An 18870-nucleotide genomic window follows, 5' to 3' on the forward strand; every position below is an offset into this window, starting at 1 on the left:
TTTCCGCCGATTTTTATATGATCATGAATTAATGTTCATTATTGAATGTGTTTGTGATTCTGAAGATGTTCTCGGAGTGACTTAAATAAAGCGCTTCTATTGTAATTATGAACTATTCTTGCAATCATTATTTTTCTTTATTTTCTATTGCCTTCAATATTAGAAGTCAGTGTTTTTATGAAAGAGCGGGTTTTACGCATTTGCTCATCATCACCGCTAAAATTATTATTACAACCTTAATAAAAAATATGTTAATAATTATGTCAGAGAATTTCATTCATTCATCGCGTTCAATAAAATTATCTGTTGCCGGCGCTAAACAATCAATTAGGCTAATGCTTGTAATGAGAACAAAATATCAGTTTTTGATTCACTATGCATTATAAAATTATTATTATTGATTATTGTTTGATTTTCGTAATGTTTACCAACAACAGGCCATGGCGCGTAAATCCACTGAACATCTTTTATTTCGTAGTGAGCTATTAATGCACAATAGCATTTATATTTTCACAGAAATTCGTGAATCTTTATTATTAGCAAATATTCTCTGTAAAACCGCACAATAAAATACAGCACAAATGTGTGAGAGTTCGCTTCATGAAGTAATCGTGCATTTTTAATAACAGCTAAAACAGCATCTAAGAGTAAATAATCAGGGGTTTAGATTTTAACCGGAATCAATCACTACGAGATAGATATTAATTAAAAGATCATTCACATCCGATTTCAGGACAGATTTTTTTATTTTATTTATATAATATATTTCCAGTAGAAAAGCGCGTGTCCGCGGATGCTGAGAGTATGATTCATCATCAGCTCTATTCAGAAAACAGACTTTTTCAGTAAGTTCATAACTGATTCAGAATTGATCACACATGAGCTCGCTTTCCAATCGAATTCTGGAGGCCGCGGGCACGAGCCGGGCTGTGATGCGCGCTCCCGCGGACGCCGGTATACTGCGCGAGTCACAGCTGCGAGTATTAATACTCCAGACACATTCATCATTGCTCTCACCTGTCTATTACCTGTAGATGTCACTCATCAGTGTTGATTGTAAAGAGTGATGTTCAGACTCTTCTTCATCAGTCAGGAACCTAGGCGTACTTTTTGATAGCAATCTTTCCTTCGAAAGCCACGTTTCTAGCATTTTAAAACTGCATTTTTCCATCTCAAAAATATATCAAAATTATATATGCTCTCAAAGTCAAATGCAGAGACGTTAATTCATGTTTATGACCTCAAGGTTAGATTATTGTAATGCTTTATTGGGTGGTTGTTCTGCACGCTTGATCAACAAACTCCAGATGGTCCGAAATACAGCAGCTAGAGTCCTTACTAGAACCAGGACCACATTAGCCCGGTTCTGTCAACACTGCACTGGCTCCCTATTAAACATCGGATACATCTTAAGATCTTGCTAATTACCTATAAACACTGGTGTCAAAAGTATTCACATTCATTACTCAGCTAGAAGTATAGATACTAGGGTTTAAAAAGACTTCTGTAGAAGTTGAAGTATCACCTCAAGCTTTTTACTCAAGTAAAAGTGTAAAAGTACTGGTTTCAAAACTACTTAAAGTATAAAAGTAAAAGTAATGTAAGGGAGAAAATGCCATTAAGGACAAAAGCTTAGGCCGCGCCACAGGGGCCTATTGTGCACTACCCCACCTCCTCAAAAAAACATGTTTCTAAAGGCCATAATGACTATAATGTTATATTAAAATGTTAATGTTGAAAGATTTGGGTTGCACTAGGCTACCTGTTTCAGCCGCATATATGCCCATTAAAAATGAACGCATTTTAGTACAATGCAAATACATTAAAGAACCATATCCGTGTACTACTGAGCATTAACGTGTTTCATGGCGTGATTTGTGTCACGTGCAGGTGGATCGCGTACAAACCAATAGAGTGTCGGAATGGTATATGTTTATACTTCTCATCCAACCACAGTCAAACTCACTCTCTCCGGATGGCAAGATTTATCTGGACAGGTTTTTTTTTTTTTTTTGGACGATGACAAGCCGGAATGAAATACGAGTAACGAGGCTATTTTTAAAATGTAAGGAGTAGAAGTAAAAAGTCGGCTGAAAAATAATTACTCCAGTAAAGTATAGATACCCAAAATTTCTACTTGAGTAAGGTAACGAAGTATTTGTACTTGACACCTCTGCATAAAGCCCTGAATGGTTTCGCTCCTCAGTACTTGAGCGAGCTCTTGTCACACTATAGTGCTCCACGTCTGCTGCTCCTGCTGAACTAAACACCACAGAAAATATATTGGTTTTAATGGGAACTATAATGGTGTCTACTGGCATGTGATGGACTCTATTGGTGGGATGTTAAATCCTGTTGGAAAAATGCCCAAAACACACTACAAAAAGGAATTTTGTAATGGTTTTACTGGAAAAAGTGAATGGTTTATAATGGTATTTTAATGGAAACCATTGGAATTTCCGTGATGGTTTCTATTGGGCTTCTATTGTGTTTTTTTTTAGCAGGGACGTTCTCTAAACTCTGGCCATTTGATAATACCTAGAATATCAAAATCGACTGCGGGCAGCAGATCCTTTTCCTATTTAGCTCCCAAACTCTGGAACAGTCTACCTAACACTGTTCGGGAGGCAGACACACTCGGTCAGTTTAAATCTAGATTAAAGACCCATCTCTTTAGCCTGGCTTACACATAACACACTAATACGCTTCTATTATTCAGATCCGTTAAAGGATTGTTAGGCTGCATTAATTAGATCAACCGGAACCGGGAACACTCACCATAACACACGATGTACTCGTTACATCGTAAGAAGAATGGCATCTACGCCAATATTAGTCTGTTTCTTTCTTATTCGGAGATCACCGGAGCCACCAGATCCAGTCCGTATCCAGATCAGATGGTGGATCAGCACCTAGAGACGACCTCTACAGCCCTGAACGTCAGCGGAGGTCAGGACACCCAGATGAGCTCCAGAGACAGACCCCCAGTGAAGACCTCGTCTCCTGGACAGCCATCGGGACAAGACCCCGGGAACCAGACGAGTCCTCTGCACAATCTGACTCTGCTGCAGCCTGGATTTAGACGGTTAGGTTAGGTCTCGTCTGGTCAGAGGAGAACGACACACTCTTTTCCTGTTTAATACTGTAAAGCTGCTTTGACACAATCTGCAGTGTAAAAAGCCATGTATAAATAATGGGGACGTGACAGAAGCGCTTTTGGAAGCTCTTCACCATGAAAATGGGAGGGAACCACATTTTATACTTTCTTCATTAACACAATTTTAAATATAGCTTACAGTGAATCAATTGTCTAGTAGTATATTTGGATGTTTCTTTTTAATGTTTAAATTGTGTCTTCAGTCACAAATAACCTTTTTCAGAAGTTCATTTTTAAGGCAAGATAATAAACGTTTCTGTGTTGAAGATGAAATCTGTAATTAACCCTTACAATATCATCTGAATGTGAACTTGTGTCAAATAAAAGTAACTGAAAAAAGATGACACCAACAGCAACATCAGAGACATAAGTAGATAATACAAATAAGTAAATAATAATGATAATCTTTGACAGCTACATGAAGCACATTAAATTATTTTTAATGAAAGACAGTTTCTTGGAATTGAGCATAACCCTTTTTTGGATTTAATCTGATATAACTCTATTTTGCTACAAAAGCCCAGAAGTACCATGATCCTACCTTCATAATATTACCATAATACTAACACAGCACACAATCAGACACAGAATATGATTAAAGTTTTTATAAAGTGAACATCATACATTTATATTGGAAAGCATATTACACAAATGACATAAATACTACATGCTGAGAGAACATGATCTCAGTCAGACCCTCATTACAAAAGCCTTCAAATATACCGGTGAAAAAAAACAACTATATTTCCTCATTTTATGAAATGTAACACAAATGTTTTCGTCAGTGACTAATATAAACTAATAATATAATAATATTTGATATCACGCCGAAAACAAAACACTGATCGCCTTCGCAAACCTGATTCAACAACAAGCGGAAGTACGCAACATCTCGTGGTATTTTGTTGTTTCATGCCCGGAAGTAAATCCTTGTAACCAATCATCGCTGGAGAACGTTAGAGGGAGTTTTGAAACGGACCAATGAGAGCGGAGCTCTGCTGTAGACTCGTCCAATCAGAGTAGCGCGTCGATGAGCGGCAGAGCGGCAGCAGAGAAGAGCGGCACGGTGAGATTTAACGGAAATTCTGATTATTTCATAAACTTTTAAGACAAATAAATCGCTCAGCTGTGTTTCAGAGAGTTTTACTCGGATATCAAAGCGGAAGCTTCAGCTCTGAATAAAAACACGGCGGTTTTTGAGGCTTTAGCTGCCGCGCCACGCGCCTCATTCAGACTCACTCTGATGCTTAAATATTACATTCATATGAAGTCCGTTCAGTCACAGACTCAGACTGAGTCCGAGTTTATTCCTGTGTGCAGTGACTCCGAACAGAAACCAAACGATGCTGGTTGCTGGCTGTTAAGTTATACTCTCTGTGATCTTGAGCTCGTGTTGATCGATCCTCAGACTCAGCTCGAGTGATCAGACGGGATCTGATCAGGTAAACCGTGCTGAGAAGCTGTCTTTGGAAATGTAATGGGTTACAGATTACAAGTTGCAATCTAAAATGTAATAAGTAGTGTAACTATTTCAATTACTTTAAGTAATGCAACTGATTACTTTATTACATTTCTAATGTTTTGATCTGTTAATCGTTTTCAAACATGTAAAGCAGACAGGTTTAACCTTACAGTAGAACTCAACACTGATTACTGTTACTTTGGAAATCCTTCATCACTTGAATTATTATAATTATTTAATATAAAGCACAGAATCAAACTGACTTTGAGATCGTTCTGAGGTTAAATTCAGATTTAAAACCATAACAAGAAACAGTTTAATAGCTGATGCTGTTTTTGAAATCAAATCTTTGCATAGTTATGACTGAAAACACTGGCATCTAACAATAATAGCTTGGAAAAAAGAGTTAATCTTAAAAAATAAAGCATATGCATAAAACCAAACAGCAAATAAAACCGTTATTGAATAATCATGTGTCCTATTCTGTGTCATAAACTCCTGAAACACTGCTGTCTCATATTGTAAAGCAGTCAATGCGATTTATGAAAGAAATCAATTAAATCTTTGTGGATGTGTGTGAAAAAAATATTCAGATGCAATTCCCTTTGTGATTAACATTTTCAAGTAACTGTAATGAAATTAATATTTTTTTTCTCAGTAACTGTAACTGGTTATAATTACATTTATTTTGTAGTTAAACTACGTAATTTAGTTACATGTAACTAGTAACTCCCAGACACTGGAGATAATGCAGGAGTGTGTGTGTGTGTGTGTGTGTGTGTGTTCAGATGACCGGAGCCAACGAGTTCAAGCTGACCCAGGGTCCGGAGGACGGCGTCTCGGCTGTGAAGTTCAGCCCGAGCTCGGCTCAGTTCCTGCTGGTGTCGTCGTGGGACTGTACGGTCCGGCTGTTCGACGTCAGCGCTAACAGCATGAGGATGAAGTACCAGCATCTGGCGCCGGTGCTGGACTGCGCTTTCTATGTGAGGAGCATCACAGAAACCCTGCAGAACCACGCATTGGCTCGCTCCGGTGTTTGATCTGTGCGTCTCGTGTGTTTCAGGATCCGACTCACGCGTGGAGCGGCGGTCTGGACAGCCAGCTGAAGATGCACGATCTCAACACGGATCAGGGTGAGCTTAAAGGGGTCATCGGATGGCCATTTTACACAAGTTGATATGATTCTTTAGAGTCTTAATGAAAAGTCTATAACATACTTTGGTTAAAATTTCTCAATGTTATTATAAAACAACACCTTTTTTACCCTGCCAAAAACAGCTCTGTTCACAGCGAGCCGTTTCGGTGCATGTCCCTTTAAATGCTAATGAACTCTGCTGACCCCGCCCCTTCTGTGATGTGACCAGCCGTTTTCTGGCGACTCTTAACTTTAGCCGCATTTAGCTGTGGAACATGCTAACTAGCACACTATTAGGAAAGGACATTTGCAAAGATTCATAAAAACCTTATACTCACTTCTTCTGTAGATGAAGCTGGATCACGAATGATTCGCGTGAACATAGACGCATTTCATTAGGGGTTCATTCCCTTCAGAAACAAAAGTAATCCACTGCGTCTTCAGTGGCTCAGATGTCGGGAGTAAATGACAACTGCTATATTTATTACTACATCCAACAACAACACCTCAATCACTGAGGAGACATTCTCGTCTACATCTGCTCCGGCGGCGAAACACTGATGACCGCTCACGCAGGGCGGAGCTGTGCTAAAACACCAGTGTCAGTCAACAAACGTGGGAGGGGCCTGGGTCTGTGTGACATCACTCTGCCAAGAATCTGAGAAGGGGGTTATGATTTTGGGGGATTTCAAAAAGAAAAAAGATTTTTATCATTATAGGGTGGATGTGTACACACTGCCAGCACACACTTCAGTTCAAACACCATGTAAATGTGAATTTTGCTTCCCTTTAAACACGACACGCTGGTGTCTGACCGCATCTCTGCTCTTCCTCAGACACGATCGTGGGGACGCACGACGCTCCCATCCGCTGCGTGGAGTACTGTCCGGAGGTCAACGTGATGGTGACGGGCAGCTGGGACATGTCTGTGAGGCTCTGGGACCCCAGAACGCCCTGCAACGCCGGGACCTTCACGCAGCCGGAGAAGGTGAGGAGCGGAGGCGGAGCGCGGCGGCTCTGACGGAGCGAGGCTCTGATCTGCGTCTGTGTTTCAGGTCTACACGCTGTCTGTTGCCGGAGACCGGCTGATCGTGGGCACCGCGGGCCGGCGCGTGCTCGTCTGGGACCTGAGGAACATGGGATACGTGCAGCAGAGGCGAGAGTCCAGCCTCAAATACCAGACGCGCTGCATACGAGCTTTCCCCAACAAACAGGTCAGACGCAAATACAGCTTCCACCAGTGTGCTGAAAATGTTTGTCTTTATCATTATGGATGAAAGGCGATCATTTTATAGCAGCTAGTGTGCTAACCTCACAATAGAAACAAAGAAAGCAAGCATTTATCAATCTTTTGCAGGGATGTAACGGTATGAAAATTTCTCATCACGATTATAGCGACCAAAATGATCACGGTTATCAGTATTATCACGGTGTTATTAAAATGTGCTGGAGATGTTCAAAAAGTACAGACACACAACCCTTTCACCAAGTTTTATATTTAAAAATCAACAAACAACAAATAAAATGACTTTGTTTGCATAATCACTAAAACAATAACATTACCAATGATGTTCGGATTTTAAATGACAACTTGACTGACAACAGTTTAATAGCATGTTCAAATATCTAATGTAAATGTTCAAATAAAGCTTTGAAAAAGTTTAATGTAAAGGTAAACCTCACATTTCAGCCTTTAAATAAAGAAAAGGGTTAAGTCGAAATGATAATTGATTAATAAGTGGTTATATGTATTTTATCTGCTCCATAAATAATTCTACATAACTTATCTGAATTGTTTAAATGTGTAGAATCCACATAAGCTTGTTTTTCCTCAACCGGTCAAAATTTACAGCAGGGCATGCAAATCCGCTCTGTTTTTGTCCAGACAGAACCTGCACACAGGCTGAATGTGAATATAAGTCTCTGTAAATCCACTCTCTGACAGCAGGTGGCGCTTTATATGGAAAAGCTGAATACAGTTGTTTGCTGTAAACTCTGTGGACAAAGCAGCGTTGTGATTAAGAACACTTCTTTAGGTGTTACACGGAGCGAAGATGAAAACAAAATGCCATCGAATCGTTTCTGAAGACAGTCAGAACCTTCAGAGGTGCATTCATAATTAATTCATTCATATATTCATTTGTATAATTCCCTCAGCACTCTTTTAAAACCTGCCAGCTTTTCCGCCGTGTTTTCACTCAAAACGAAGTTTATAGCGTTATTTTAATGACAAATGTTCGCACGCGGATTTCCTTTGCTCTCGCGCAAAAACAGACGCTGCTCTCGCCAGCACTAGTGCGCACACTTAAACGTGTCTCCTCTCACTCAAACTAATACTCTGCTGCTGAGCGCACGTGACACTGTTACTGAAAACTGCTTTATGCTGGACGGTATTTATTTATCGTGAGATGTTCAAATCACGGTAATCCAATACGGTTTTAATGATAAATAAAAAATGAAACGGTAATACTAACCGTGGTGAATTTTATCGTCAAACCGGTAATCGTTAAATCCCTAATCTTTTGCATCACCGGCTCTCATGCACTAGTTACCACAGGGTTAAATCAGACTGTAAATAATGGAGTGACACATTATTCATAAAAATGTATGAAATTTTAATACATTTTATTCATATGTGGTTCTTGTCAAAAATTTTGAAACAATGATTTCTTAAAAATGTTTCTCATGAAGTCTCTTCTGCTCACAAGGCTGCATGTATTTGAGGAAAAATGCAGTAATATTGTGAAATATTATTACAATTTAAAATAGCTGTTTTCTGTCGGCACTGATGGCCTCGTGGGCAGAGCTCTGGCATATAATGCTGTTGTGCTTCGGGCGTCCGGCTCGAGGACCTTTCCCGATCGCTCTCCCACTTCACTTCCTGTCGACCTGCTGTCCTATCTAAAGAAATGCCATGAAATGCCAAAATAAATCTTAAAACGGCAGTTTTCTATGTGAATATGTGTTAAACTGTCATTTATTTCTGTGATGCGCAGCTGAATTTTCAGCATCATTACTCCAGTCTTCAGCGTCACATGATCTTCAGAAATCATTCTAATATGCTGATTTGATGTTCAGTTATTGGTGCTCAGTTACTTATAATAGTACTTATTATTTTCAATGCTAAAAATTGTTTTTGCTGCTAAATATTTTCCTAAACTTTTTTTCAGGATTCTTTGATGAATAGAAACATCAAAAGAACATTTTCTGAAAATTGTATCAATATCTTTACTGTCACTTTTGATCAATTGAATGCATACTTGATGAATAAATACATTAATATATGTAAATATAAATAGTACACCCTCCCCCCCTTAAAATTTTGAATTGTAGTATGTCACAGTTTCTACAAAAATACTGTTTTCATCATTGATAATAATCATAAATGTTTCTTGAGCAGCAAATCATATTCACATAGAAAACAGCTGTTTGAAATTCTAATAACATTTCACTGTTTTTACTGTATTTCTGATCAAATAAATGGAGTTGTGGGGAGCAGAAGAGACTTCATTAAAAACATTTAAATGTTGCAATGTTTCCTAACTTCTGACACGGGCAGTAGTTCTTTCCATTTCAATTCAAGTTTACTTGTCACACACATCCATACATAGTACGACATGCAGCGAAATACCCCTTTAGCGCTCTGCACATACAGAAATTGACATAAGAATAATATAGAAAAATCTCTCAAATATTCAAGGGCACTGAAGCCCCAGGAATCTGTAGTTTAGTGATTTCAGCCAATCATAATCCAGAAATAAAACTCAGGTGAATTATGAGCTGGGTATAGATGTGATGCTCCTCCTGTAAGAGTGACGTGTGTGTGTTCAGGGTTACGTGTTGAGCTCCATCGAGGGCAGAGTCGCTGTGGAGTATCTGGACCCCAGTCTGGAGGTGCAGAAGAAGAAATACGCCTTCAAATGCCACAGACTGAAGGAGAACGGCATCGAGCAGGTCTATCCGGTCAACGCCATCTCCTTCCACAGCGTCCACAACACCTTTGCCACTGGTACCCACCTCACGCTCTTCATTACTGCTCGCTGACAAAATCACTTCAGTGTTGTCTTAAATGTATTTGCGGTGGTAGCCGGGTGGAAATCCTCCTTTTGGCCATTAAGGAACGTTCTGTATAAGTTATTTTTAGGTTATTTACAAATAACCTCCCGAATGTTATTTTATGGTTGCAAAATGTAAAACCTATGTGTGGGAAGCTCTGTAATCAAATTTTCACTATATGCAGATTATGAACAGATGCAGTGTGTTCAGTAGCATATTAGTATGAGTTTGCTTGACCAGTGACTGATGGAAAACCTGTTTGTAAACAATCATTATTTTGTGGTGCAGAAACCACATTGAATATTTGTTTAACTTTGATAAATGTCCTGAATTCATCACAGGACCATTTAAAGGTGGGGTATGTATTTGTTCAAAAACGCTTTAGAAAATGAGTCTGGGCCGAGTACCAAAACAAACTTGTAGCCAATCAGCAGTAAGGGGCGTGTCTACTCATGATGCTAGGAGAGAGCGCTCAGTGCACATGACGGACCGAGCCGAGCGACGACAGAAAGATAGAGATGGAGGATAAAAAACAAAAGAGGAAAACGCCTGCGGTACAAAAGAAGGCTTACACCGTGTCTATACCGGACGCAACAAAGCGACCGTTGAAAATTATTTGAAATGTGTCAATATGTAATAAATAGAACGCGGCAGCAGTTTTCTGTCGGGGATTTGTCGTGTCGCCGTGCGGCATCCAGTGTAGACCGCATCACTGATTATAATGAGTTAGTATTATTAGTCGTATTAGTATTAGTAGTATTAGTATGTCGCGTCCGGTTTAGACACGGTGTTACGATGAGGCAAGAAGTAGGACCCGTGTAAATATCAGATCAGCTTTCCAGCACTGGAGAGAACTGAAGGAGCGGAAGGCCTGCGATCAGACGCCGAGCTTGCTTTGTTTCTTCTCGATCGGTGAGTAACATTGGTTTTGTTTTGTTTCACAGAACTAATCGTTGCCTGGGATGCGTACGTATGTGTGGGGCGGAGCTATCAAAATAGGGGCGAGACCCTTTTGGGGTAGGGGCGTGTTTGTTTTGGTGATTTCAAATATCAACATTGGCTACCAGAAATCACTTACCCCACCTTTAACATGATCCAGTGAACACAAAAGATGATTTACATGGCCAGATGTTCAGAGAAACAGTGAACAGTTACAGAGTATAAAATAAACACTTTCGTGCAGTTTTTGTTGGTGTAAACCACTCAGACTGATGTGTGTGTGTGTGTGTGTGTGTGTGTGTGTGCGTGCGTATGCAGGCGGTTCTGACGGCTTCGTGAACATTTGGGATCCGTTCAACAAGAAGCGTCTGTGTCAGTTCCACCGATACCCCACGAGCATCGCGTCTCTGGCGTTCAGTATAGACGGCTCTCTGCTGGCCATCGCCTCCTCGTACATGCATGAGCTGGGAGACGTTTCTCACCCCGCCGACGCCGTCTTCATCCGCCAGGTGACCGACGCCGAGACCAAGCCCAAGTGAGTCCACCTTATTTTGTATAGCACTTTTCACAATACAAATCGTTGCAAAGCAGCTTTACTGTAAATTAAAGTTTCTATATTATATTTAGTAGTAGCTAATCAGTGGTGACTGTCAATGTAATGTCCATATGGCAGAAATATAAAGTGAAATCATGCAGTTAGTTAATAACGTAATCAAACAGACGGTGAACACTATCAGCAGCAACAATTATATATATTTTTTTTTTTGTTTTTAGTTTAGAGCTTTATTAATCCCCTTTGGGCAATTAATTCAGACTTTTGTGGTGCTTCACATATACAACGCTTAACACACACACATAAAAATACTCAAAATACACCAAATACATAGGAGGGGGAAAAAATTAATAAATCATCTAAATCAACTAAATTTATTCCATAAACGTACTGCTTCAGGCACAAAAGTAAATTTGTACTGATTTGTGGAATGTCTAATTGACTTTAAACGTCGCCCAAGGGGCATCCGCTCAAAATAATAATTCAAAGGGTGTGTGCAGTCTCCTGTTATATTATGTGCCATCCTCATCACTTGCTGTTCATAATAAAATTTAAGACTTTGCAAGGGAACACCTAAAATTTTTGAGCACTTTGCAAACGATTTTTGTTCTTTGTAGACAATAAGGAAAACCAACAAATAAAGGAAAAGGACAGGATACTTTCCTGAGAATGACTCTCTGTATATTAAAAGAATTCAGCTTCCTCAGCACAAACAATCTTTGGTGTGACTTTTTAATGATTGCATCTGTATTTTGATCAAACTTCAGCCTATTATCAATATTCGTTCCTAAATGCTTGTATTCCTCCACTACATGAACCTGTGTCATTAATGACCACCTTCTGAAGTGCAAGTGTTTTCTTACTAAAATTGATGATCATCTCTCTTGTTTTTGACACATTCAAATCTAATTTCGTCCTATTACACCATAAAATAAAATCATCCAAAACCGGACCATATTCCTGATCTGGATATGACAGCAAACACCGAAGCGCAGTATCGTCTGCATATTTGACCAAATAACTATTGTTGTACAAACTCTGACAATCATTTGTATATAATATGAAAAGAACAGGAGAAAGTACACAGCCTTGTGGTGAACCTATAGAAACGTGTCCGATAAGACCCCATTAACTCTAACCCTTTGTTTCCTATCTGTTAAATTCATAATCCATAAAACTAAACCATGGTTAAAATTAAACTGACTAATAAGTTTTTGCCCTAAAATAATAGGTTGCAAAAAATTAAATGCAGACGAAAAGTCCTCAAACAAAAGCCGCGCAAAGGCTCCACTATTTTCCAGATGTTGACTGAGAGCATTCAACAAAAACAGTTTTGCATCCTCTACGCTTCTTCCAGCGCGATGTGCGAACTGCAACGGATCTAAGATCACATTTATCTCTTTTTTTCAAAAGTCTTCATGACCAAAGACGTCAAGGCAATAGGACGGTAATCATTCAACGATTCTGGCTTTGCTTTTTTAGGTATAAGTACAATAATTGAGCTTTTCCACAAATCAGGTACCAACCTTAGATCTAGAGAAGATTGAAAACGTAAGTGGAGAACTTCACTAAGCTGTTCAGCACAGTGTTCTACCGCATATGCCTTCTGCGCCTGGGGCCTTATTAAACTGTGTAGCCTTCAACTGTTTCAATATCAGATGGATTCAATTTAAAATTATTAGAAGAACTAGTATTATCTTTAAAAAGTGCCATCTTGCTAATATTATCTATAAAAAGTGCCATCTCATCACATATAGCAGAAGTATCAAAACTAGAGAGAAAATCATTATACTTATTAGATAAAAAGTAATTTGTATCATCATTCTCCATAGGCATTGGTTGATTTGATACCCATGTACAGTTATGGCCAAAAAATATCGGCAAATAAATATGATCAAAGAAGGCTGTGAAAATTAATCTGCATTGTTAATCCTTTTGATCTTTTATTTAAAAAAATTCACAAAAATCTAACCTTTCATTGAATAATAAGAATTTAAAATGGGGGGAAATATCATTATGAAATAAATGTTTTTCTCTAATACACATTGGCCACAATTAACGGCACCCTTTTATTCAGTACTTTCTGAAACCTCCATTTGCCAGTTTAACAGCTCTAAATGTTCTCCTATAATGTCTGATGAGGTTAGAGACACCTGACAAGAGATCAGAGACCATTCCTTCATCCAGAATCACTCCAGACCCTTTAGATTCACAGCTTCTTCTCTTCAGTTCACTCATGTTCTGCAGGGTTCAGGTCAGAGGACTGGAACGGCCAGCAGAAGCTTGGTTTTGTGCTCAGTGACCCATTTCTGTGTTGTTTTTGAGGTTTGTGTTTGGATTATTGTACGGTTGGAAGATCCAAACATAGCCCATTATAAGATTTCTAACAGAGTCAGTCACTTGTTTATTTTTTTATCTGTTGGTATTTGTGTCTAAACAAGATGTCCAGGACCTCCAGCAGAAATATAGGCCACAACATCAAAAATACAGCAGTATATTTCATTGTACACATGGGGTACTTTTTAAACCCATCTTGAGTGTTTGCTGCTAAAAAGCTCATTTTTTAGTTCCATCTGATCATAGAAGCCAGTCCCATTTGAAGTTCCAGTCGTGTCTGATAACTGAATATGCTGGAGATTGTTTTTGGATGAGCGAGGAGAATTTTTCTTGAAACCCTCCCGAACAACACGTGCTGATGTAGCTGCTGCTTGACAAGGTTTTCTGACCCCGAGACTCAACTATTTTCTGCAGTTCTCCAGCTGTGGTCCTCGGAGAGTCTTTAGCCGCTCAAACTCTCCTCCTCACCGTGCATTAGGATGATACAGACACATGTCCTCTTCCAGGCAGCTTCCTAACATTTTATGTTGATTGGAAATTCTTAGTTATTGCCCTGATGGTGGAGATGGGAATTTTCACTGCTCTAGCTCTTTTCTTAAAGCCACTTCACTAATTTGTGAAGCTCAATTATCTTTTGCTGCACATCAGAAATATATTCCTTGGTTTTTCTCATTGTGATGATGATTAAGGGAATTTGGGTTTGTGTTCCTCATATTTATATTTCTGTGAAACAGGAAGCCATGGCTGGATAATTTCATGTTCATAATCACCCTGGAGAGCTCAAAATTGTGAATATGAATGGGAATATACTTCAGAGATATTTTACTTGTAAGAATTTTTAGGGGTGCCAATAATTGTGTCCAACGTGTATTTGAGAAAAACATTTATTTCATAATGATATTTCCCCCCCATTTTAAATTCTTATTCTCCAATGAAAGGTTAGATTTTTGTGAAATTTTTTAATAAAATATCAAAAGGATTAACAATGCAGATTAATTTTCACAGCCTTCTTTGATCATATTTACCAAGGGTACCGATATTTTTGGCCAGGACAGTACTTACTACAGCCATACTCTTAATTCCTTTCCAGGCAGCTTTAAGATTGCCTTGCATAAACACACCCTCAATCTTATTTTTATAATTACTTTTAGCAATTTTTATTGCCCTTTTAACTTCCCTGTTTATCTCTTTTTTTCTCCTCATTAGTTCCTGAGAGAAATACTCTCCTGTTCATATTCAGTATACTTTTTAATTCCTTCGTAACCTAAGGTTTATTATTGGGATACAAAGTGATCTTTTTTTGTAGGTATGACAGAATCAACACAGAAAGTAATATAGTTAGAAACGGTAAGCACCTGTTCATTAAGATCAGAACATGAACAAGAACAGAACAATCTGTGCAATCGAAGCAACCCTTTAAAACTTCAATATTAGAAGGTGTCCATTCTCGAACAAATCGTTCTTCTCTCTTCACTTGCTTAACAATAGGAACATACACAAGAGAACATAATTATATTATGATCAGATGAACAAAGAGGTGGTAGAGACAGAGACCTATAAGCTCTCGGAATCGGGTCATAACATCTATCCAAAACTTTATCAGCACGGATAGCACATGTAACATATTGATAATAACCCTTTAAATATTTGTCTAACGATACAATGATTAAAATCACCTAAAATACATTTTGGTGCATCTGGGGATATATTATCCAGTTTATTCAGGACATTTTTGACGGTTTCAAATGCCATATAAGTCTTGGCATGTGGATGTATGTATACAACTACAAAACACAGCTGAGGGAGTTCACAAGGAAGATAGAAAGGGCGTACTCAAACCGCAATAAGTCCAATATCTGAATTACAAATCTTATATCGTACTATTGCTGTATTACACCAGCTTTCCTTAATATAAACACACACACCTCCCCGTTGTATCTTTATCTCGGTCCGGCCTGATAGGTGTTCCGAAACCCTCGATCTGTAAGGTGCTATCAGCAACAGAGTCATCCAACCGAGTTTCAGTGAATGCCATTATATGCCTGTTTCTGTATTTGTGCATGAAACACACATTGGCTTGTAATTCATCCAGTTTATGTTGAAGCAAGTGTACATTCCCTAAAAGTATTCCAGGCGACGGAGTAAATCTTTGAGCTCTCTTTAGTCTGCGTCGAACTCCACCGCGATTCTCCTTTTTGGGCCTTGAGAATTCGCAGAAGGCTGAATTAATTCTCCAGGAGTATTCCAAGCGGGATCTACAGGAATGGCGTTCGAACGCAAGCCCAACAGGAACGTGACTCTGTGATGCGCCCAAACTGAGATTTCCCCGTTGATCAGCAGCAGCAAAAGCACAATCTTCCACAGGCTTATCGTCTTTGCTTTAGATACTTTAAAAAACTTCAAACACTAAAAAAATTTTTTAAATGCGCTTAACAGGCTGATTAACGTCCGAACATTGAAGCACACACGCAGCTCTGCCAGTCGCCACACGAGCAGCGCCCGGAGGTTTTATATCCAGACTGAAGCTTGTGTAATTCCTGGTTTCCTCGGGATGCCAGCAAAAGAATGATAATGTGCATTTGATCAGATATAGCTGAAGTACAAGGTTATGAGATGCATTATGTGAATGCTTGGCTAAAGAGCTGTCTTTAATCTAGATTTAAACAGAGCGCGTCTGAACCTCGAACCGATATATCGGCCAATATTTGGCTTGTTTTTTTTTTAAATATTGGCATCAACCGATAAGTCTTTCTGTTTTGCCGATGTGTTTGAGGAGGGACTTTTATTTTGACTTATTTTTCTCATTTGCCGTCAGCATTCAGGAAGTACGCATTTATATCATTTAAACAAATCTTTGAACATTTAATTTCGCAAACCTTGTGAACTTAGTCGAATCCAGCTGTGAGATCTTGTGAAGTGTGCATTCGTTTATTGCCTGATCGCGTGTTCTCTGCGTGACGGTCGGTCCGTGTGAATTAAACGCTGACAGGAGGAGAGCTCAGCTTCACTGGAGACGTGCGATTGACAAACTTTAAACTCGTGAATTCAAACTATGCTGCGCTTTATCCATCTGTCCTCTGCAATATTCATGTCATTTTCACTGTGTGCTGTATGTAAAATGTGTTACCTTGGCTTTATTTGAAAAAATATGATTCCCAATGCACACAAATCTCCCAGAATACTGAGAGCCCTGTTGGTTACAGTGTTTACTTCCTTTTTAATTATATTTTTATTAGTATTTTTCACAAATAAATACTTTTGTCGTCTAAAGTACAAGTATGTTTATTTTACACATTTATTTTTTAATCCATTTTCAAATGATTTCAAATTTCTTAAATGTTAATTAAAATACATAAAATGATATCGGCCACCCTGCTTTCCAAGATCTCGGCAGTATCGGTCGAGCGTCCTCCGGAAGGCTGCTGGGAGCTAACTGTGAACGCTCCTGTGTTGAGTCTCCGCAGAGTTTGAGAGGAGCGTTTGTTGTGTTTGACTCGTGCTGTTTCTTCTCAAGCGCTGCTTGATCACTTCAGCTCGTTATTGATGATTGCGTCCAGCAGTGTCTGTTTGTCCTGTAATGTCATCAGAAAGAGCTTTAGCAGACGCTCTGATTGAATTTCCTGCACTGATCGATACGTGCGTCTGACGTCAGGAGACGCGTCTCTGGTCCGATCACAGACTCCGCGTCGTCTGGTAGATCGATGCATGCGTGGATTTGTCAGATGTGGATATGCATTGATCAGACGGTTAGTTAGTTTTAAAGCTGCACATTCGGCTGTGTTGCTCTGGATCGTTGAGATCGATGAAGCTGATCTGATGTTTGTGTTGTTCACAGATCCACGTGATTGAATCCTGCAGCCGTTGCTCCGCTGCCACCGGTTTCAACTCAACACTCGTTTCCTTCATGTCTGTCTGTTTTATTCTGTCTCTGATAAAATTCAGTAAATGTTTTAATTTTGTTTTGCCTTCTAATGTGTGTATTTTTATGTGTTTAGTAAAAATAAAAATATCCTTTTCACTGAACATGAGTGTCATTTATCAGAATAGAAATATCAGTGATCGAAATCCGTGTTTTTTCTTTCTAAGATTGAAACTGGAATGTTTTGCTTCAAACAGGTCAGACTTTCTCTGATGTCTGTCTCACAGTAAATGAAGTTCTCACTGACCTAAAATCATTCATGCCATTGTTTTATGAAATGAAATGTGGATTTAATTCCTTGAATTGTGACCGTATGAAATCCAATCAAATCCACAGAAACACTTTTGTTTGTTGACTGAGTGAACAGAGGACTGTTCCTGTGTACAGCTGCTCTCTCTCACACACACACACACACACACACACACACACACACACACACACTCTCACACACACACACACACACACACACACACACACTTTATTCCAGAGGTTGTGTAGAACGTGCAATTATTGCGTTAGAAAGCTTTGCTTCTGTCTAATGGCTTTGGCTGCTGCTTCAATATCCTAAACATTATTTGTGCGTTTGTTAAATGATGTTACTAATTCCTGTAATTAACAGTAATGACTGCATCGCTCTCATTATGATGACTTGAGCTTCATTTTAGAGGTAATTACCCCTCATCTGCACTGGCGGCACTAAATTGCGCCGTTTCCTGTCATCTTTGCGTTTGCTAAATTGGAAAATTGACTTCCTTGTCCAGCTGATGGAGGCTGCGCTCGAGACTCGACATCCGCTTTTGTTACTCTGTAACATTCCTCAGTCACGTGACGCAGCGTGACCCGCCGCTGACCTCGGAACCGCGCTCCTGTGCGTCTGAAGTCTCCATAAAAACATGTTTCTGCTCATTAGTGCGCATGAACGGGTTTGAGCTGCGCTGACAGACGACTGGCCTCCACACCTGACCATCAATCAGCGGACAGGTGACGAGCACGTCACAGCAGGGGGCGGAGCTTCGCTGACTGACAGCTAACAAAACACGTGATGTTTCCAGCGGCATGCTCTTCATCAGGCGCTGATTTCTTTCCCCATGAGTTCTAGTTGTGCGCCTGATTTTTGGAACTTTTTTTTGTTGGTTTCAATATTCAAGTCAGTACTTCGTCGTGTGTAATTCATTCATTCTAGTCAACGTTCAGACTATTTTATTTTATTTATTTTTTTGATGTGCAAAATGATGAAGCGTCAAACTTACAGTATTAACATGCTTCATCTGGATCATTTGAATTAGTTCATTTTATATTTTTCTATTATGCC

General features: G+C 39.2%; 1 protein-coding gene across 2 annotated transcripts; it reads left to right on the forward strand.

The window, feature by feature from the left end:
- The first annotated feature begins 4069 nt into the window (after window positions 1–4069).
- bub3 (BUB3 mitotic checkpoint protein) lies at window positions 4070–17662 on the forward strand. 2 transcript variants are annotated; one of them, XM_058794598.1, is made up of 8 exons: window positions 4070–4223; window positions 5408–5602; window positions 5683–5752; window positions 6591–6742; window positions 6810–6968; window positions 9586–9763; window positions 11068–11284; window positions 17475–17662. In XM_058794598.1, the coding sequence occupies exons 1-8, from the start codon at window positions 4188–4190 to the stop codon at window positions 17482–17484; spliced, it is 1017 nt and encodes a 338-aa protein (XP_058650581.1). In that variant the 5' UTR covers window positions 4070–4187; the 3' UTR covers window positions 17485–17662. The 2 variants fall into 2 exon arrangements, with proteins under 2 accessions (XP_058650581.1, XP_058650582.1); XM_058794599.1 differs by lacking the exon at window positions 4070–4223 and adding an exon at window positions 4422–4599.
- Window positions 17663–18870: the final 1208 nt, after the last annotated feature.

This window comes from Onychostoma macrolepis, chromosome 12, assembly GCF_012432095.1.
Source record: "Onychostoma macrolepis isolate SWU-2019 chromosome 12, ASM1243209v1, whole genome shotgun sequence".
Classification (NCBI taxonomy): Eukaryota; Metazoa; Chordata; class Actinopteri; order Cypriniformes; family Cyprinidae; genus Onychostoma; species Onychostoma macrolepis.